The sequence below is a fragment of the Orcinus orca genome, chromosome 5 (assembly GCF_937001465.1).
Source record: "Orcinus orca chromosome 5, mOrcOrc1.1, whole genome shotgun sequence".
NCBI classification, from domain to species: Eukaryota; Metazoa; Chordata; class Mammalia; order Artiodactyla; family Delphinidae; genus Orcinus; species Orcinus orca.
In genome coordinates this window covers 83,099,834-83,122,886 of record NC_064563.1, presented here as the reverse complement: position 1 = coordinate 83,122,886, position 23,053 = coordinate 83,099,834, and the positions used below count along the sequence as shown (strand labels likewise).

At 38.3% G+C, this 23,053-nt stretch overlaps 1 protein-coding gene across 3 annotated transcripts in view; it reads right to left on the bottom strand.

The window, feature by feature from the left end:
- The window catches only part of GPR156 (G protein-coupled receptor 156), a 93,959-nt gene that overhangs the window by 58,775 nt on the left and 12,131 nt on the right, over positions 1–23,053 (bottom strand). For all 3 annotated transcript variants that reach the window (XM_004278535.3, XM_033403311.2, XM_033403312.2), the window contains exons 2-3: positions 1,210–1,687; positions 858–994 (exon numbers count right to left, since the gene is read on the bottom strand). In XM_004278535.3, coding sequence (XP_004278583.1) covers positions 858–994; positions 1,210–1,305 — 233 coding nt within the window. In that variant the 5' untranslated portion in view covers positions 1,306–1,687. The remainder of the gene's footprint in view (positions 1–857; positions 995–1,209; positions 1,688–23,053) is intronic.

The following is a 23,053-nucleotide window of genomic DNA, read 5'->3' as shown; positions in this document are numbered from 1 at the left end:
CCAGTGGCACCCCAAAATACCTGCAGACAAATCCAACTGACTGACCCTCATCTGAGTGCCACGCCCAGGCAACGGAGCATAATACATTTGATCGCCACAAAGTGTCAGGCTGCTGTGGGGACAGGCGAGTTTGGCATCTCTGAGGGGGTTGTTGAAATCTGACATGGGCTCCATCCAGAAATCACCTGTAGACCAGGGAGAGAAGGCTGGAGCAGGGCTTCTCAGGAGGGAGCCTGGGATAGCTGGGGCAGGAGGATGGCACAGAGTGGGAGAGATGGGGTGGGCCTTGAGGGAAGGACTGGATACCAGTGAAGGAAAGATTCTGCAAGTCCCTTCAGAAAAAAAGCCATCACTTTGTTTCTTTTGTCAGTCCTTGGTGCCATACGCCCTTACCTGGATGAGCCAGTGACTTTCCAACCAGTCACAATTGCCTAGCAGAATAGCCAGGTAGTGGGGCTTCACTATTTTTACGGAAACCTTAGCTTACCCAGACTGGTTCCAATTGTGCTGCCATAAACTTTAATGTTGCTTTGGAATATTTCTCTACGTGCTCTCTATTTTTAATACAAATACCTCATCTTTTCGGAAAGATCTCACCATCCTTTATGAGGAGAGACTCTTCATTCTCTTCTTTGGATATCCTTGTAGTAGTTAGCACAAGAGTGGGCCAGACCTTTCTCCTTCTCAAGAGGGAATTGTACTGCAAGGCCAGGCCTCCTTCAGGGACAGCTTCTCACATAGTTTAACGCCACAGTAGAACACAAGCTTTGCTGATACCAGCCAGCAGCTCGTGGTGCCAAAATGACACTAACACTCTGGGTTTCATGTTTCAGGCAACGAGATATGGGGCTGCTTACCTGTTCTTCCTGCAGCGAATTGTGAAGCCAAGAAAGAAGGCTATCAGCAGAATTCCACAGCTGAGGAAAGTCCAAACAACACCCAAGAGGGCAGGAGATAATGAAGAAATGGTCTTACTGCTGTGGTGGGAAGAGGTCTGAGAACAGAATGAAGAGAAGCTGTTAGGAACGAAGGCTCTTCTATAGATCAAACATGAACTGCCCCCATGACCCCCAGAGCTGGGACATAATGTCCTGCATAAGCATTTCCTCCTCGTACTTCTCCCCCCTCCACCACCACTACCATCATCAACAATAATAACAACAACGTGTACATCTAAGCAGCCCTGACACCCCATGGCTGCTCACTTACAATTGTTGTCCTGCAGAGATCATGAAGGGGTCTCCGCTCCAGCTCCTGGCCAGGAAAACCATCACACAATTCAGAGCAGTTTATTTCAGACTCCATGTCATCATATGCCCCTCTTGGTATGTGCTTATTCACAGTCTTGGTTACCCACCAGTAGATAACCAGAAGATCTTTGAGTAAAACAGAAGAGCAACTCAAATCTTTTCTTCAGAGGTGCCATTTTGAAGCTGGCTCCTGGTGCAGAATCTGGGACGAACAATCCATTCAGGTGGAAGTGGAGAGTTATTTCACTAAGCTCCTTCATCAGACACCCTCCAGGCTCTCCTCATCCCCTGCTGCCAGTGCAGACCATGTGAGTCAAGAGCGGGCATCTTAGTAACCATGAAGTCACACACTGCGATGATTCTGGCTTGCCACCAGATGGCAGTCGCTGCTCCAAGTACTCTCACACAGGTCTCAAAGGAGAAGAAAGCAATTAAGCCTGTTAAAAAACAAATGTTATTTATATATAACACACACAAATAAACACAAACACACACATATATGTAAATGGCTTATTACAGAGGTTTAAAATATTTTACACATTTTAACTATATATTTTTATTATATGTAGTTATATACATTATATATAACAAAGGTTTAAAATATAGAATATATTTAAATAAATATATTTCAAAACCTCTTTAATAAACAATACTTTAAAAACAAAGACAAAGCACACCTAACAATTTATAGATATACAGCTCTACAGTCCCTCTTCTGATCCCTTTTATGGTCCAGCACTACAAGAATTTTAGTTTCAATATGTGAACACATCTTCTTTTTTTCCCTAGTGGAAACCCCCCCTGCCCTTCAAAGATCTTTCTATGCAACTTAGGGATTAAGCTCTGTCTGATCCTGGGTGGTGGTAGGCTCAGGTGCCCATACTGTCTGCATACATTGTCTGTTGGTTGGTCCTGTTCACTCCTGTTAGCTCAGTGAAGGGAGGAACATTCTATGTCCAGTCAGCTGGGATCTCAAAAGGATATGCAAGCCCTTTGCCAAGAGTTTTCTGTTTGTTTATTTTTTAACTGTTAGACTACTAGAAGTGGGATAGGCTACTCAGGTAATAGGGAGAGAAACTGAGGGTTCTAAGAATTCCCACAGAGTGAGCAAGTGGCCAGAGGATGGTGTTATTTCTCTCAGAAGATGATTGCAATATGAATACTGTGATCTAAAAAAAAGCTCTACCTTGCAGAACAAAAGTAGAAATGCTCAAAAGTAGAGAGGCTTAAATTAACTCCAGCAGAAAAGGCAGACATGTCCCCAATACTTTGAAGCAATCTACCCCGTAACAGAGAAACAGATTTGAAATTTTACCAGTGGGAATTTAAAAAAGGATGCCACTTCTGCTTTGTGTTTCTGAAACAGCTTAGCACAGTTTTCTTTTATTGTGGAGGAAACTTGGAAGAGGAAAAAAATCAATTATTATTATTCCAATGGCCACTGAATACAGGACTTGTGTTTAAGTCAGAACAATAGTGACTGGTGTAGAATGCCATCTTTGGATTCTGCATGCTTAGACAGGAACAATATAGCACCAGGTGCTGCCCATATATTGGCCTCTCATATCTTCCTGAATTATTTACCAGGCTCATTACAATGAAATCCCAAGAGAACTAAAAGCCACTACCTCCTGTCAAGACATTTAAATTCTTGTGAAGTCTGATCAGATTACTGAATGCAAAATTAAGGAGTAAATACAAAAATCTGACTATTTGCATCTTAATTTAGTTGAAAATTTAATTGCTAAAAAGATAATTTTTTTTTTCTTAAAAGTTAGACATCCCCTATTGTGCTTTCTAGCATAGAGCAATACTGAAAGCCACAGGGAGGACTATATGATGGATTGAAAAATATATTTTTCCTGTATTGCCCTTTTAATCATACTGGCAAATAAGTACACTTACATTTAAACCATTATTAAGTCCCTGTCTGTGTATCCTTACATCATATAGATGTGTGTGTGTATATATGTAAAACCTCATTTTGTTCTCACAACTGTGTCATGTGAGGTAAACAAGACATCTCCTCGTTTTCACATAAGAAAACTGAAGAGCAGAAAAGTGGAGAATCTTGCTCCAAATCTGCAGACGCGGGACTCAAATCCAGGAGTTTAACTGAAAGGTCAATGTCCTCCCAGTTAATATCCTGCATGGGGCAGACACCCTGGACTGACCTCACCCCAAGAAGACACCAATGGCCTGTTAGGTTTCTTCATGTTTAGTTCCCAGAGCTTCACATCTATGGGATCTCTGGAGTGTGGCCCACAACAGTATGTCTATATCAGTAACTCTCAACTGGGGCAATTTTGCACATCCAGAGGACATTTGGCAGTGTCTGGACACATTGTGGTTGTCAAAACTGAGAGGAAGGTGCTACTGACATGTGGTAGGTAGAGGCCTGGGATGCTGTTAAACATCCTACAATTCACAGAATGGTCCAAATAACAAAGACTTATCCAGCCCCAAATGTCAGTAATGCTAAGGTAGAGAAACCCTGGTCAACACTGTGGATCTCAGAAGGGCTAACAACCTTAAGCCCAAATCATCTTTGGGAGATTCTGTGAACATGATAGGATTGTCCAGCTGAACATAAATTTCTGAGTACATTCTAAAGGTCACCTTGGACAGACTGAACTCGCTGGCATGGAACTTTGAATGCTAGGCACCCCTCCAGTCCATGGATATCCAGTGTAGGAACTTGATAAACCATGATACTTAGGCTCTTCCACGGGGCAGGCATTCAATTATAACATTAGCACACAGTTACAGAGATTCACACATGAAGAAGTGGTGAAACAAGTGAATGGCTTAGTGATCGAGAGGACAGAGTTGAATGACTTCAAAAAGTATTGAGTGATTGGGAAAGTGGGTGGGAAGTAGTGTGTCAGAGGGGATAACAGTGAGGCATTTGACCATAACATAGATACAGAATCCAAGGCACAAAGAGAAAGGTCTGCCAGGCTCCTCCAAGAGCAATTCCCGCCCCCACCAAAGTCTACAGAGGTAAACTGTCTAGTCCACAGACAGCAGCAGGCCCAAGAAGATGAAATGGTAGGGCTTACAATTTATTTGACAGAATCCTGCCTGGTGATTAGGATCAGCAAAAGAGATACTGCATCAACTACACTGTTCCAAAGAGCAAGATGGTCCTTTACAGGTTCACAACTCTCAAGAGCCCCCGTATCTTTCCACAAAAATCTATCCTATTCTTCTACACATTATTTCTGGCTATTGAAAAACTAGTCCTACAATTACTGTCTTTTGAAAATTTGTTTTGGAGTTGGTACAACTTCTGCTTCTGTTCATGAAGAATTAACTGCTATTGGAATTGCCGTCCTGCTGTAAACACCTCGAAAACCAGACAAAATATACAAAGCAACTCTTACCAGATATTGGATAACAGATTTCACAGGACTTTGGAAAACAAATGAGGTGAACCTACAATTGACTGACAGATATAAAGTGAAATATAAATAAATAAATATATCCTTCCAGTGACAATAATTGATCCCAAGTTACTGCCTGAAGGCAGTTCCCAGGCCACAGCACAAGGAGGGAAACCCAAAGAGAGCCTAGAGGTCTTGCTGAGGTAAGGAGAATAGATTGCAGTTTAGGGACATCAGGCAAACAAATTTGTGAGGCAGAGTAATGAAGAAGATGGAGATACCAAGAAAGAGAGTGCTTTGGAAACCTGCAGGGGATCCTCTCAGTCTTTTTCTGAGTATTGATCTAGGCATGAGTGAGAGGAAACTACTTGAAGTGAAAGAAATAACCACTGGTAGGCAGTAGCTGAACATTTCCTGGAGTTCACACAGGGTTGGGAATACTTTGTGTTCCCACCAGCCAGAGTGGAGAGACCTCATAATATACAGGACATTGGATACAATTCTCAGAAAAAAATGGGACTAAATAAACCCTAGACTAGAAACTACTCTGGACCTTCCCTAAAAATGCTCAAAAGTAAGCCTTAAAAGGATCACATTGATCCACAAAAAACCTAACTGCATTCCAGAACAAAATACAATGTTGGTTCAAGGAATACAAGAGCCAGCACTCAACAACATAAAATTCAAAATGTCCATCATCAATAAAAAATTACCAGGCATGCAAAGATGCAAGAAATAAGACCTATAACAATACACTTTAAAAATTCAATAAAAACATACAGAGGGACTTCCCTGACAGTCCAGAGGTTAGGACACCGCACTTCTACGGCAGGGGGCACAGATTTGATCCCTGGTCAGGGAATTAGGATCCTGCATCCTGTGCAGCGCAGCCAAAAAATAGAAAAAAAATACAGAAATAACAGAAATAATATAATTGACACATGAAGCCTTTTTTTTTTTTTTTGCGATACGCGGGCCTCTCACTGGTGTGGCCTCTCCCGTTGCGGAGCACAGGCTCCAGACGCGCAGGCTCAGCAGCCATGGCTCACCAGCCCAGCCGCTCCACGGCATGTGGGATCTTCCTGGACCAGGGCATGAACCCGCATCCCCTGCATCGGCAGGCAGACTCTCAACCGCTAGCGCCACCAGGGAAGCCCACATAAGGACTTTAAAACAACTATTATAAATGTGCTCAAAGATATAAAACAGAACATAAACAAAATGAAAGGAGAAATGGAGAATATATTTTAAAAACCCAAACAGAATTCTAGAGATTAAAATGCAATTACAAATTAAAAATATAGTAGATTAGACACTCCAAAAATAAAATATTGGTGATCCACCAGAGGGGAGACAGCAGAAGCAAGAAGAACTACAATCCTGCAGCCTGTGGAACAAAAACCACATTCACAGAAAGACAGACAAGATGAAAAGGCAGAGGGCTATATGCCAGATGAAGGAACAAGATAAAACCCCAGAAAAACACCTGAATGCAGTGGAGATAGGCAACCTTCCAGAAAAAGAATTCAGAATAACGATAGTGAAGATGATCCAGGACCTCGGAAAAAGAATGGAGGCAAAGATCAAGAAGATGCAAGAAATGTTTAACAAAGACCTAGAAGAATTAAAACACAAACACCTAGAAGAATTAAAGAACAAACAAACAGAGATGAACAATACAATAACTGAAATGAAAAATATACTAGAAGGAATCAATAGCAGAATAACTGAGGTAGAGGAAAAGATTTTAAAAAATTTAAAAAAAAAAAAAGAAGAACAGATAACTGACCTGGAAGACAGAATGGTGGAATTCACAGCCATGGAACAGAATAAAGAAAATAAGAATGAAAAGAAATGAAGACAGCCTAAGAGACCTCTGGGACAACATTAAACGCAACAACATTTGCATTATAGGGGTCCCAGAAGGAGAAGAGAGAGAGAAAGGACCCGAGAAAATATTTGAAGAGATTATAGTCAAAAACTTCCCTAACGTGGGAAAGGAAATAGCCACCCAAATCCAGGAAGTGCAGAGAGTCCCAGGCAGGATAAACCCAAGGAGAAACACACCGAAACGCATAGTAATCAAACTGGCAAAAATTAAAGACAAAGAAAAATTACTGAAAGCAGCAAGGGAAAATCAACAAATAACATAAGGGAACTCCTTATATATATTTCTCAGCAGAAACTACAAGCCAGAAGGGAGTGGCATGATATATTTAAAGTGATGAAAGGGAAGAACCTACAACCAAGATTACTCAACCCAGCAAGGATCTCATTCAGATTCAATGGAGAAATCAAAAGCTTTACAGACAAGCAAAAGCTAAGAGAATTCAGTACCATCAAACCAGCTCTACAACAAATGCTAAAGGAACTTTTCTACGTGGGAAACACAAGAGAAGAAAAGGACCTACAAAAACAAACTCATAACAATTAAGAAAATAGTAACAGGAACATACATATCGATAATTACCTTAAACATGAATGGATTAAATGCTCCAACCAAAAGACACAGGCTTGCTGAATGGATACAAAAACAAGACCCATATATATGCTGTCTACAAGAGACCCACTTCAGACCTAGGGACACATACAGACTGAAAGTGAGGGGATGGAAAAAGCTATTCCATGCAAATGTAAAACAAAAGAAAGCTGCAGTAGCAATACTCATATCAGATAAAATAGACTTTAAAATAAAGAATGTTACAAGAGACAAGGAAGGACACTACATAATGACCAAGGAATCAATCCAAGAAGAAGATATAACAATTATAAATATATATGCACCCAACATAGGAGCACCTCAATACATAAGGCAACTGCTAACAGCTATAAAAGAGGAAACTGACAGTAACACAAAAATAGTGGGGAACTTTTAACACCTCACTTACACCAATGGACATATCATCCAAACAGAAAATTAATAAGGAAACACAAGCTTTAAATGACACAATAGACCACACAGATTTAATTGATATTTATAGGACATTCCATCCCAAAACAGCAGATTACACTTTCTTCTCAAGTGCACACGGAACATTCTCCAGGATAGATCACATCTTGGGTCACAAATCAAGCCTCAGTAAATTTAAGAAAATTGAAATCATATAAAGCATCTTTCTGACCACAACGCTATGAGATTAGAAATCAATTACAGGGGAAAAAACGTAAAGAACACAAACACATGGAGGCTAAACAATACATTAGTAAATAACCAAGAGATCACTGAGGAAATCAAAGAGGAAGTCAAAAAATACCTGGAGACAAATTACCATGAAAACACAATGATCCAAAACCTATGGGATGCAGCAAAAGCAGTTCTAAGAGGGAAGTTTATAGCTATACAAGCCTACCTCAACAAACAAGAAAAATCTCAAATAAACTATCTAACTTTACACCTAAAGGAACTAGAGAAAGAAGAACAAACAAAACCCAAAGTTAGTAGAAGGAAAGAAATCATAAAGATCAGAGCAGAAATAAACGAAATAGAAACAAAGAAAACAGCAAAGATCAATAAAACCAAAAGCTGGTTCTTTGAGAAGATAAACAAAATTGATAAACCATTAGCCAGACTGATCAAGAAAAAGAGGAGAGGACTCAAATCAATAAAATTAGAAATGAAAAATGAGAAGTTACAACAGACACTGCAGAAATACAAAACATCCTAAGAGAGTACTACAAGCAAACTTATGCCAATAAAATGGACAACCTGGAAGAAGTGGACAAATTCTTAGAAAGGTATAACCTTCCAAGACTGAATCAGGAAGAAATAGAAAATATGAACAGACAAATCACAAGTAATGAAATTGAAAGTGTGATTAAAAATCACACTTCCAACAAACAGAAGTCCAGGACCAGATTGCTTCACAGGTGAATTCTATCAAACATATAGAGAAGAGCTAACACCCATCCTTCTCAAACTCTTCCAAAAATTGCAGAGGAAGGAACCTCCAAACTCATTCTATGAGGCCACCATCACCCTGATACCAAAACCAGACAAAGATACTACAAAAAAAGAAAATTACAAACCAATATCACTGATGAATATAGATCCAAAAATCCTCAACGAAATACTAGCAAACAGAATCCAACAACACATTAAAAGAATCATACACCATGATCAAGTGGGATTTATCCCAGCGATGCAAGGATTATTTAATATATGCAAATCTATCAATGTGATACACCATACTAACAAATTGAAGAATAAAAACCATACGATCATATCAATAGATGCAGAAAAAGCTTTTGACAAAATTCAACACCCATTTATGATAAAAACTCTCCAGGAAGTGGGCATAGAGGGAACCTACCTCAACATAATAAAGGCCATATATGACAAACACAGCAAACATCATTCTCAATGGTGAAAAACTGAAAGCATTTCCTCTAAGATCAGAAACAAGACAAGGATGTCCACTCTCGCCACTATTATTCAACATATTCTGGAAGTCCTAGCCATGGCAATCAGAGAAGAAAAGGAAATAAAAGGAATACACATTGGAAAAGAAGAAGTAAAACTGTCACTGTTTGCAGATGACATGATGCTATATATAGAGAATCCTAAAGATGACACCAGAAAACTACTAGAGCTAATCAATGAATTTGGTAAAGCTGCAGGATACAAAATTAATGCACAGAAATCTCTTGCATTCCTATACACTAATGATGATAAATCTGAAAGAGAAATTAAGGAAACACTCCCATTTACCACTGCAACAAAAAGAATAAAATACCTAGGAATAAACCTACCTAGGGAGACAAAAGACCTGTATGCAGAAAACGATTAAGACACTGACGAAAGAAATTAAAGATGATACAAACAGATGGAGAGATATACCATGTTGTTGGATTGGAAGAATCAATATTGTGAAAATGACTATACTACCCAAAGCAATCTACAGATTCAGTGCAATCCCTATGAAATTACCAATGGCATTTTTTACAGAACTAGAGTAAAAATCTTAAAATCTGTATGGAGACACAAAAGACCCCCAATAGCCAAAGCAGTCTTGAGGGAAAAAAACGGAGCTGGAGGAATCAGGCTCCCTGACTTCAGACTATACTACAAAGCTACAGTAATCAAGACAGTATGGTACTGGCACAAAAACAGAAATATAGATCAATGGAACAGGATAGAAAGCCCAGAGATAAACCCACGCACCTATGGTCAACTAATCTATGACAAAGGAGGCAATGATATACAATGGAGAAAAGACAGTCTCTTCAATAAGTGGTGCTGGGAAAACTGGACAGCTACATGTAAAAGAATGAAATTAGAACACTCCTTAACACCATACACAAAAATAAACTCAAAATGGATTAAAGACCTAAATGTAAGACCGGACACTGTAAAACTCTTAGAGGAAAACATAGGAAGAACACTCTTTGACATAAATCACAGCAAGATCTTTTTTGATCCACCTCCTAGAGTAATGGAAATAAAAACAAAAATAAACAAATGGGACCTAATGAAACTTAAAAGCTTTTGCAAAGCAAAGGAAACTACAAACAAGATGAAAAGACAACCTTCAGAATGGGAGAAAATATTTGCAAATGAATCAATGGACAAAGGATTAATCTCCAAAATATATAAACAGCTCATACAGCTCAATATTAAAAAAAAAACCAACCCTATCAAAAAATGGGCAGAAGACCTAAACAAACATTTCTCCAGAGAAGACATACAGATGGCCAAGAAGCACATGAAAAGCTGCTCAACATCACTAATTATTAAAGAAATGCAAATCAAAACTACAATGAGGTATCACCTCACACCGGTTAGAATGGGCATCAACAGAAAGTCTACAAACAACAAATGCTGGAGAGGGTGTGGAGAAAAGGGAACCCTCTTACACTGTTAGTAGGAATGTAAATTGATACAGCCACTATGGAGAACAGTATGGAAGGTCTTTAGAAAACTAAAAATAGAATTACCATATGACCCAGCAATCCCACTACTGGGCATATACCCAGAGAAAACCATAATTCAAAAAGACACATGCACCCCAATGTTCATTGCAGCACTAGTTACAATAGCCAGGTCATGGAAGCAACCTAAATGCCCATCGACAGCCGAATGGATAAAGAAAATGTGGTACGTATATACAATGGAATATTACTCAGCCATAAAAGGGAACAAAGTTGGGTCATTTGTAGAGACGTGGATGGATCCAGAGACTGTCATACAGAGTGAAGTCAGAAAGAGAAAAGCAAATATCGTATGTTAACGCATATATGTGGAACCTAGAAAAATGGTACAGATGAACTGGTTTGCAGGGCAGAAACAGAGACACAGATATAGAGAAAAAAGTATGGACACCAAGGGGGGAAAGTGGCAGGGGTGGTGGTGGTGGTATGATGAATTGGGAGATGGGGATTGACATGTATACACTAATATGTATAAAATGGATAACTAATAAGAACCTGCTATATAAAAAATAAATAAAATAAAATTCAAAACTTCAAAAAAAAAACCAAAATTAAATCAAAGAGAAAATAAATATCTAAAAATTAGAAAGCAAGCTGAAACAAATTATTATCATCAAGTTAAGACATAACCACATAGAGAAGAATTATTTTAAGTAAAAGTCATTTGATTATATACCCGAAAGACAAAAAATAACCACAAAGAAATCTTAAGTGGCATTAAGTGGGTATTGTTCCTATTTTATATAGATGGATATAAATACATATACACATACACACATCTACCTATTAGATAAAGCAAATAAGTAATTATGTTCATGTCAATGGGAACTAAGAATTTCAAAGTAAGAGAAAAAAATATGCATATAAAATAAAATAAGTTAAAAATCTCTCAATCTTTTATTTAAATGGGAAATATCAGTATGGACTCAAAATTTTTCTTTTTCTAAAATATTCATATTTCCTAGTCTGTTAACTGAAGTTTGGAAGTAAGTACAACATAGCAACAATAAGCACTCCAAGTGCCCAGATTGTAGTCTCTAAAACCATTTTTCACTAAAAGGAATCAGGTTTCTTTAGTGAAATAGTCAATTTAAGCTACGGAGCTGGAAATATATGAGATGAAACTGGGACATTTTGTCATACTAGAGCATGAAAAATTATCAGACTACAGAGAGTACAGAATCATGTCAAAGGGATGCAGGAGTCAACAGGCTTCCACTGGTCAATGACAGGATAATTTGAGCATCAAAAAGAACAATAACTGTAATGCACTGAAACATATATGGCACATAGTAGGCATGCAATAAATGATTATTGAATAAATGAACAAAATTAGCATTGTAGGTATTAGTAAAATATTGTCGAAGGTGTGGTCTACAACACTGACTTAGTGGCTCCTCCATGAGGACAGATGGTGGAAATTTCTCTTCCTTTCAAATACCAGGAAAAGTCTTCTTCTGGAACATTTTCATGTCATGAGTAGTACACTTCTTTCTCTTTTGGCTGCTGGGAAGCTTGGAATCAAATATGTGGTTCACTTATAGCAACTGTGCAGTGTTAGGTATTTCTGGCTCGTTATATTATCCTATGACTATTTTCCTTTTGTCTGGATTTCCTTATTCCTTCATTTTTCAACCCAATACATGCTTTATATTAAAAGCAGAAGGGACAGCTGAAGTAATACCAATGTTTCTACCCAATGTGAGCAAATAGATACATTGTTTGAAGTATCTCAGCCTCAGGTTATCCATGAAGAAGAGGTAAGTCAGAACCACATGCAAATTAATAAAAAATATATCTATTCAAACCACCACCAATAGCAGTGACTAGATACTAACGTTCCTTCTGGCACTAATATTGTCTCAAGTGTTACCTCCACATTAACTGTGTTAATATAGGCAGCAGATACATGGATAATTATAAACAGCAGGGAATGTAAAATGCATTTTAATTGTTTTTGAATGCACTGTGTTATGTTCTGGTAGCAGATTTACAAACATGCTGCATATGGGTCACTTATACTAACAGTAAAATTCACGTCTCTTGCCTAAGCATACACTGCTCTTTGTGGAGGCAGCAGACAAGTACACACAGGGCGGAGGGGATTAAACCTCCTCTAACGACCACCCACCACAGAGATCCTCAACACAGAAGATGGCTTACAGTTGTAAATTCTTTCTAAGAGAGGATGAGCATGAGATTAGGGTGGAAAAGAACTGCGTGTCTATGAACAAGACAGTTCAGTCAGGAAGGTACATGAAGTCACAGAATATTGGAGATGGAAGCAACCTCAGATATAATCAAGTCCAGTCTCCATTTTATGGGTCAGAAAACTGCCCCACAGAGGTTGGGAGGTTCAGGGATCACATGGTGAGCCTAGGAAGAGAATCTTGGTGTCCCAAGTTCAGTGCTCTTTCTATACTACTTTGAAGGTCCTTTAAAGGAAGTTATGATTGGCCTTTCACGCACTTGAAACATCTGGGGCAAAGGCCTGGGCTTGGGGAAGGGAAGATGGAGACTGTGTGTGTGTACAGGGGAGTGCCGTATGGGAATGGTGACGAGCAGGAAGGCAAGTTTGATGTGAATACACAGAATATGTGCAGGGCCAGTGGAGGCAACTGGAGAGAGCAGGGCCATAGGGGTAACAGCTCTAAGGCTGTAGTTAGAAGTTTGTGGAGGAGGTCTGAGAGAAAAAAGGAACACTGTGGAAGGGGAAAGAATATTCTCTTGGGAGAGTATACGTTTTGGAACTTGTACATTTTCTCCCCAACAATGTAAAGTGTACTGAATTAATCTGCTTCTCAGAACCTCAGATTTGCCTTATAAAAGGGGGAGAAATGATAAAAGTTCTCTTTTAAAGCCTCTGAAGTGCCTCCAGTTAAGTTTTCCACATACTTTCATGGTTTCTGAATAATCATCCCCAGGACCCTGGAGCAGGGCTCGTGCAGGGAATCTTGATTCACTGGAGGGAAGATCAAGGGGAGGAGAGACAGCTGCTCCAAATACATCCCTCTTAGGGGAGTTTAGAAGCAGAAGGGAATCACTGGGTGTCCCTTGACAGGGGTGGGAAGAGGACAGGGTGGGGTGAAGGAGAGTGGACTTGATTCACCACTTTAATGTGAGTCTTAGAGAAAACGAACCTTTCGGATCCTTGGGCTCCGTATGAATTCTTGGATTATCCCACCATTCTTTCCTAATCCCTGTGTTCTAAAGCCTCTCCTCTCCAGAGCTTCCCAGCGCACAGTCAGTGATTTTTTTCTGCAATCTGTAGGACATTTTTGTTCAACATTACAGAAGGCCATACTCAACCTTTTAATTTGATATTACTTGTAACTTTTCTTCTATGAAATCTGACTTCTCCCTCTGCTTACAGTGTTTAAATATTTCTGGCTGCTTGGTAGAATTAAAGTGAATCAGACTGTCTATTGGAGTGGGTCCCCCACAGTATCTGAACAACAGTGCTGTAAGCAGTAGGTTTACTGTAAACAGTAGATCAACTGAATGCAGGGCACACCTCAGGGTCCCTGGGTCAATTCAGCCTCCATCCCAGTACATGGAGTTTGGCTTCATTTCACACATCCTAGGACCATTGGGTATAATGAGTGATACTGCAATGGACAAAGCCCAGGCTGAATTTAACTCTCAGCTCCATCATTTTGTATCTGTGGTGTCTTAGGTTAGTCCCTTAACTTCTCCAATTCTTAGCTGCCTCCTCAGTGAAATGAGGACAATACTATCTACACCTCACAGGTTTTGTTGATGATTAAATCATATGATGTCCAGGATGCATGCACATGGAACTGATATACTAGATCGTCAATAAATATTGGCTTCTTTCATTTCCACAATAGAGAAGGGTCGTCTATACAAAAGACTTGGATCATATAGCCAAGGTTATCTATCTTGTTTCTCTGAAGTTTCTAACAGAATCCCAAGTTCTAAATCATTGTTTCTTCTAACATGAAGAGTAACGGTCTTTATATTGTATTTAAAATCAAATTTTGTAAGGATACTGAATTATAGATCCCTGATGGTGGAGACCATGATCGTTAATTCAATAAATGTTGACTGACCAACTATTATGGGCTGGTCATTAAGACCTAGGGATGCAGCAGGGAACAAGACAACGTGGTCTTGCTCTACCACCTAGCACAGGGCCTGGTGATCAGTACATATTTAGTGAAGTGAACCCAGAGATGTTTAGAAAACATTATATAGGATAGGAGTCCTATACTCCTGGGAACAATCCTCAGGACAGTGAGATACTCCTATAACTCAGCAGAACCAGCAGATTTGATTTATAAAGGAGGGCTGGAAAATCCCCCTGACTATTGTGGGAGCATCTCCTACTTTCAGAGACCTGCCCTGATGTGTTTTGTGACCCTCTGTACTCTCAGGTATAAACTGGCACAACCACACAAATTGGGCTGTGAGCCACTACTGCCTTATAGACGGAGCCTAGAGACATGTGAATATTCCACACTACTGCCAGGGATTGGAGTTGGGAATTAAACACACAAAAAAACAAAAAACCCCAGCAACATACAAAAACCCTCACCAACTTCTCAGAGTTGCACTTAGGTACTGTCATGCAAATTATATATGCATGATTTCCATAAAAACCAGTCACAAATGTCAATTAGTGTTCATTAATATGCAGTAAAATTCTCACTTGAAAATTATGAAGAGCCAAGAATGAATTCCACTTGGCTGCCCTCCTTTAATGAGAACTGCTGTGAAGTGCTCTGTGCTATTTCTCATCAGCGAAACAGTAAGGTGTCACGACAAATCAAGCTTCAGGCAACAGAAGGACCAGAGAGAATGATCATTTGAAGGTTTCAGAGGCTGGTTTTGGACAGCTCAGGTTTTATGCTGCTATAGCTGAGACCTCAGTCCTGCTGGATACCCAGAACATAGGCTGAGTGAATTCATTAATCTACCTTGCCAACGGAGCCATGGTGATACTGAGTACTTCTTTAAAGGGTGTTTGTGAGCATGCCGTACAGCTAGAAAAAGGTAAATAACACTTCGTTCCTGAGGTTCAGTCTGTTGAGGAAACAATGTTCTACTCCTCAAAAGCAGCAGTGATCCAAGGCCCTTGGAATTAATGGGACTCATTCCTGAAAAGCCTTCTGGTTAGAATTTTTATGAGTGAACTCACATGCTGTGTCTGCAAATTCCAGTTTTATCTGGACATTGGGTTTCTCTGAACTGTTGCTCAGTGTTGCTGTGCAACCCAAGACACTGTGTGACAGTGATTCAGGCTCTTTGAGGATAAAGAGATGGAAAATATAAGCTATTGACACTGGACTGTTCATTCTGCAGCCACTTCCTTACCAAAATGTCCTAAACTTGGCCTGAAAGCAGGGGGTATGAAATAGACTTTTCTAAGAATAGTTTAACCCAGTGGTTACCAAACTTTAGTGCACATCAAAATCACCTGGAGAATGCCTTAAAAAATACTGATTGCAGGCCCTTTACTGCCAGAGTTTCTGATTCAGTAGGGCCTGAGAATGTACATTTTTAGTAAGTTCCCAGGTGATGTTGCACCTGTTGATCTGAGAATCATTCCATGAGAACCTGAGTCTAGCTTAAGGAAACATAAGGCTTTCATCAGATTGTGTGGAACCACACAATCCTTGGAATAACCTTTAACTTGCTACTCCAAGCTACTGTGATGAGGCTCATGTACATACATACAGATCAAATCACTTGAACCATTCCCTAGAAATTAATTTCAGAGAAGTACTAAGAAATTAGACACCTAGAATATACAATGGAAGAAAGACAGTCTCTTCAATAAGTGGTGCTGGGAAAACTGGACAGCTACATATAAAAGAATGAAATTAGAACACTCCTTAACACCATACACAAAAATAAATTCAAAATGGATTAGAGACCTAAATGTAAGACTGGACACAGTAAAACTCTTAAGAGGAAAACATAGGAAGAGCACTCTTTGACATAAATCACAGCAAGATCTTTTTTGATCCACCTCCTAGAGTAATGGAAATAAAAACAAAAATAAACAAATGGGACCAAATGAAACTTAAAAGCTTTTGCACAGCAAAGGAAACTATAAACAAGACATTAAGACAACCCTCACAATGGGAGAAACTATTTGCAAACGAATCAATGGACAAAGGATTAATCTCCAAAATATATAAACAACTTATGCAGCACAATATCAGAAAAACGAACAACCCAATTAAAAAATGGGCAGAAGACCTAAGTAAACATTTCTCCAAAGAAGACATACAGATGGCCAAGAAGCACATGAAAAGCTGCTCAACATCACTAATTATTAGAGAAATGCAAATCAAAACTACAATGAGGTATCACCTCACACCGGTTAGAATGGGCATCATCAGAAAATCTACAAACCACAAATGTTAGAGAGGGTGTGGAGAAAAGGGAATCCTCTTACACTGTTGGTGGGAATATAAATTGATACAGCCACTATGGATAACAGTATGGAGGTTCCTTAAAAAACTAAAAATAGAATTACCATATGACCCAGCAATCCCACTACTGGGCATATACCCAGAGAAAACCATAATTCAAAAAGACACATGCACCCCAATGTTCATTGCAGCACTATTTACAGTAGACAGGTCATGGAAGCAACCTCAATGTCCATTGACAGACGAATGTATAAAGAAGATGTGGTACATATATATAATATTACTGAGCCATAAAAAGGAACGAAATTGGGTCATTTGTAGAGACGTGGATGAACCTAGAGACTGTCATACAGAGTGAAGTAAGTCAGAAGGAGAAAAACAAATATTGTATATTAACGCATACATGTGGAATCTAGAAAAATGGTACAGATGAACCAGTTTGCAAGGCAGAAATAGAGACAGATATAGAGAACAAACATATGGACACCAAGGGGGGAAAGCGGGTCGGGGGGATAAACTGGGAGATTGGGATTGACATATATACACTAATATGTATAAAATAGATAACCAATAAAAACCTGCTATATAAAAAAAAAAGAAATTAGACACCTAGTGCAGCACTCAATTTATTCATTCTTCAAACCATGATTCTTAAATAGTTTTTTGGACATGAAATACTGATGAAAACTACTGATCCTCTCCTGAAAAACATATATAAATATGTAGTACTTTACATACAAAATCAGGAAGGGGGAATCATAGCCCACCCATTAACCCCTCCTACAAACCCCACTCATGTCAAGTGAAGAGGCTCATTTCAAACCACAACTCAGGTGAAGCTAGGGATAAAATTTTTTTTAATTAAGGTTTCTCTTTATATTGGTCTCATAAATCAAACATTTCTTTGTGGCTACCCACAAGTAAAGCATGGTGCATTAAAATGATGAAGGCTGGGCTTCCCTGGTGGCGCAGTGGTTGAGAGTCCGCCTGCCAATGCAGGGGACACGGGTTTGTGCCCCGGTCCAGGAAGATCCCGCATGCCGCGGAGCGGCTGGGCCCGTGAGCCATGGCCGCTGAGCCTGCGCGTCCGGAGCCTGTGCTCCGCAACGGGAGAGGCCACAACAGTGAGAGGCCCGCGTACCACCAAAAAAAAAAAAAAAAAGAAAATGATTAAGGCTATGAAAAACTCTGTCACCAATTATAACATTTTAATAATCCTTTTTAATATGTCTGTTCTTTATCTAGTACAATAATCTTTGTCTTTTAATTGGAGTATTCTATTCGTTCTTTTTTTTTTAACATCTTTATTGGAGTATAATTGCTCTACAATGGTGTGTTATAACAAAGTGCTTTATAACAAAGTGAATTAGCCATACATATATGTATATCCCCATATCTCCTCCCTCTTGCATCTCCCTCCCACCCTCCCTATCCCACCCCTCTAGGTGATCACAAAGCACCGAGCTGATCTCCCTGTGCTATGTGGCTGTTTCCCACTAGCTATCGATTTTATATTTGGTAGTGTATATATGTTCTGGAGTATTCTATTTATTCTTAAGATAATTACTGACATAAATGAGTTAAAATCTATTATGTTACTATTTGTTTTACTTTCTCAATCTGTCCTATGGGTTTTTTGGGGTATTTTAGAATATTTTGTATTTGTATTTTATCCCATTTTCCTATTAGGCTTTTAAATAAACGGCTCTATTGAGGTATAAATTATACACCATAAACTGCACATATTTAAAGTGTCAATTTGATAAGTTTTGACATATGCATAAACCTCTGAAAACACTCTTGCATTCAAAATAACGAACAGAGAGCAATAATCCTCCAACTTTGTTCCTTTTTTGAAAGCTGTTTTGGCTATTCTAGATACTGCACATTTTCCCATGAATTTTAAAGTGAGGTTATCATTTTTACAAGAAGGTCATCTGGGATTCTGATTGGGATTGTATTGAATCTATAGATCAATTAGGAGAGAATTAACGTCTTAACAATATTGAACCTTCTAACCCATTGTCTTTCAGCTCACCTGCTATAACAAAATACCATAGACTAAGTGGCTTATAAACAACATAAATTTATTTCTCACAGTTCTGAAGACTAGAAGTTCAAGATAATGGTGCCAGCATGATCATGGTCTGGTGACAGTCCTCTTCCAGTCTGCAGACTTCTTGTTATATCCTAACATGATGGAAAGAGAGCTACCTAGCTCTCTGGCCTCTTTTTATAAGGGCACTAATCTCATTCATGAAGGCTTCCCCCTCATGACCTAATCGTCTCCCAAAGGCCCTGTCTCCAAATACCATTACACTGAGGACAAGATTTCAACATATAAATTTTGGGGAGGACATAAACATTCAATCAATAGTACCCATGAACAAGGTATATCTCTCCATTTATTTAGGTCTTCTTAAATTTCTCTCAATAAGGTTTTGTAATTCTCAGTATATAGGTCTTGCACAATTTTTATCAGATTTATCCCTGAGTATTTCATATTTTTGATGCTACTATTTTAACTTCCAATTTTGATTGTTCAACATTGGTATTTATATGCACAAACGATGTTTGTATATTGATACTGTATTTTTATGCTCAATTCATTCATTAGTTCTAGTGGCTCTTCTGTAGATTCCATTTAATATTCTAAATAGACGATCAGGTCATGTGCAAATAAAGACAGTTTTACTTCTTCCTTTCCAAACTGGATGCCTTTCATTTCTTTTTCTTACTTTACTGCACTGGCTAGGACCTCCAGAACAGTGTTGAATAGAATTGGTGACAGTGGACATCTTTGTCTCATTCTTGATCTTAGGAGAAAGGTCTTTTACTATTAAATATGATGTTAGATGTAGGTTTTCCATAGATTCCCTTTACCAGGTTAAGGAAATTCTCTTCTAGTTTGCTAAGACTTTTTCTTTAATAGATGTGGGCTTTCACGAACTCTAAGACATATTTAATAAACTTTGGTAGTTTGTGTCTTTCAAGGTATTTGTTCTTTTCATCTAAGTTGATGGAATTATTAGAAGAAAGCTGTTTATAATATTTATAGAATTTGTAGTGTTGTCACCTCTTTAATTCATGGTGTTAGTAAATTGTATCTGCTCTCTTTTTATCTTGATCAGGCTCACTAGAGGCTTACTGATTTTATTGATATTCTCAATAAATCAGCATTCACTTTGATTTTCTCTACTTTTTTGTGTATCTATTTTATTGATTTCTGCTCTGATATTTATTATTTCCTTTCTTCTGCTTACTTTGGGTCTCATTTACTCTTTTTTGTTCTAGTTGCTTGGGATGGAAGTTGAGGACATTGAGACTTTTCTTCTTCTAAGTCCTCAGCACTATAAATTTCCACCTAAGTACAGGCATACCTCAGAGATACTGAGAGTTTCAGTTCCAGACTATGACAATAAAGTGAATATTACAACAAAGTGAGTCAAATGAATTTTTTGATTTCCCAGCACATAAAGAAGTTATGTTTACATTATTCTATAGTCAACTGAGTGTGCAATAGCATTATGTCTTAAAAAACCAACATATATACCTTAATTTAAAAATACTTTATTGCTAAAAAATGTTAACCATCATCTGAACCTTCAGCAAGATGTATTCTTTTTGCAATTGTAACATCAAACACCACTGATCACAGATCACCATAACAAATATACTAATAATGAAAAAGTTTGAAATATTGCAAGAATTACCAAAATGTGACACAGAGACACTAAGTGAGCAAATGCCATTGGAAAAATAGCACCAATGGACTTGCTCAAGGCAGGGTTGCCACAAACCTTCAATTTGTAAAAAACTCTGCCAAATGCAATAAAATGAGGTATACCTATACTGCTTTTTATATGTAACTTTTCATTTTCATTCAGTCCAAACTAATTTCTCATTTCCCTTTTGATTTCTTCTTTGCCTTAAGAGCTATTTTGAAATGCATTACTGTTTTCAAATATTTGAAGATTGTTATTATTGATTTCTTAATTAATTCTACTGTGGTCAAGAACATACTTTGTATGACTTGAATCCTTTTAACTGTATCGAGACTTGTCCTACAGCCCAGAATATGGTCTCTCTTGATAAATGTTCCGTGTGTACTTGAAATGAATGAATATTTTGCTGTCAATAGGTAAAATGCTCTATATCAATATCTAGAGCTCTATATCTAGATCAATGAGGTCGAGCTGATTATGTTGTTTCCTTCTTCTATATCCTTAATTATTTTGTCTTCTTGCTACATGCATTAAAGAAAGCTAACGAAATTTTGGACCACAATTATGGATTTGTCTACTTCTCCTTGAAGTCATATCATCTCTACTTCATGTATTTTGGAGCTCTGTGATTAGGTGTATAATATTCTTTGCTCTGCGATCTACTTTATCTGATACTAATATTGCTACTCATCTATATTTTGATTGGTGTTAACACGGTTAAACGTTTCCACCCTTTTAATTTATTTTTGTCTTGATATGTAAAGTCTGTTTCTTATACATAGTATATAATTAGCTTTGCTTTTTTATCCTATCTGGAAATTCCTACCTTTTAGTTGAGGTGTTGAGATCCTTTATATCTAAAGTAGTTATTGGTATATTGGTATTTTTAGGTTTAAATGTATCATATTGTATTGTTTTTTATTCTTCTTTCCCTTTTCCTTTTTTGCCTTTTTTAAAGTGAATTTTTTTTTTTTTTTTTTTTTTTTTTTTTTTTTTTTTTGCGGTACGCGGGCCTCTCACTGTTGTGGCCTCGCCCGTTGCGGAGCACAGGCTCCAGACATGCAGGCTCAGCGGCCATGGCTCACGGGCCCAGCCGCTCCGTGGCATGTGGGATCTTCCTGGACTGGGGCACGAACCCATGTCCCCTGCAACGGCAGGTGGACTCTCAAACACTGTGCCACCAGGGAAGCCCTGAATTGAGTATTTTTTATGATTCCATTTTATCTCTCTTTTGGCTTATTAGTTATACTTCTTTTTTGTGACTGTTTTCGTGTTTATAGATACATCTTTAACCTATTGCAGTCTACCTTCAAGTGATATCACATGACTTCACATGTAGTATAAGAATGTGACCAAGAATATATTTCCATGTTTCCACTAACAGCCTCTGTACAGTCACTGTCATACATTTCCTTTTAAATATGTTATAAACCCCACAATACATTGTTTTTATTTTTCTTTAAACTGTCAATTTTACTTAAAAGAAGTTTAAATAATAAAAATCTTACATATTTTCCCATGTAGTTACCATGTCTGGTGCTCTTCACTTTTTTGTATATATCCATATTTCCTCCTTGTATCATTTTCCTTCTGCTGAAAGTACTTCCTTTAACATTTCTTGTAGTGAACATCTGCCAGTAAAGAATTCTTTCAGCTTTTATATATCTGAAAAAGTCTTTTGCCTTTGTTTTGAAAGATATTTTCACTCGGCATAGAATTCTAGGTTGAAGGGGTTTTTTTGTTTTTTGTCTTTCCAGTACTTTAAAGATGTTGTTCCATTGTCTTTTTGCTTGCACTTTTTCCTGATGAAATCTCTGTTCCCAGCCCTGTGTGACTGGCAAGTATTGGTTCCTCTAATCCTTTTGAGTGGTTCTTCTTCCCTCCCTAGGTAGCCTCCTCACACTCATGTGCTCATTAGTACTCAGCTTTGTACTTGAGGTATACTCTGTGAGAATCTCTGGAGTTCTCTCTGAGCAGCTTTCTCCTCTTCAATACTCCGTTTTGCAAACTCCAGCTGCCTTTGGCCTCCCTAGACTTGAAACTGTCTTCTCAGCTCAGGGACTCTACATTCTCCCTTTCTGCACCGTATTCTGGAAAGAATATTTTGGTACGCCCCCTTTTGTTTTGTTTTGTTTTATTTCACTTAATATCAGAGATCATAAGTTAAGAATACAGAAGCTCTGGATCATTTTCTCTTTTCCAAAGGATATGTTTTTTAGCTTCTGTTAGGGTGTTAGAATAAAACTGATTATCTTTTTTTTTTTGCGGTATGCGGGCCTCTCACTGTTGTGGTCTCTCCCGTTGCGGAGCACAGGCTCCAGATGCGCAGGCTCAGCGGCCATGGCTCATGGGCCCAGCCG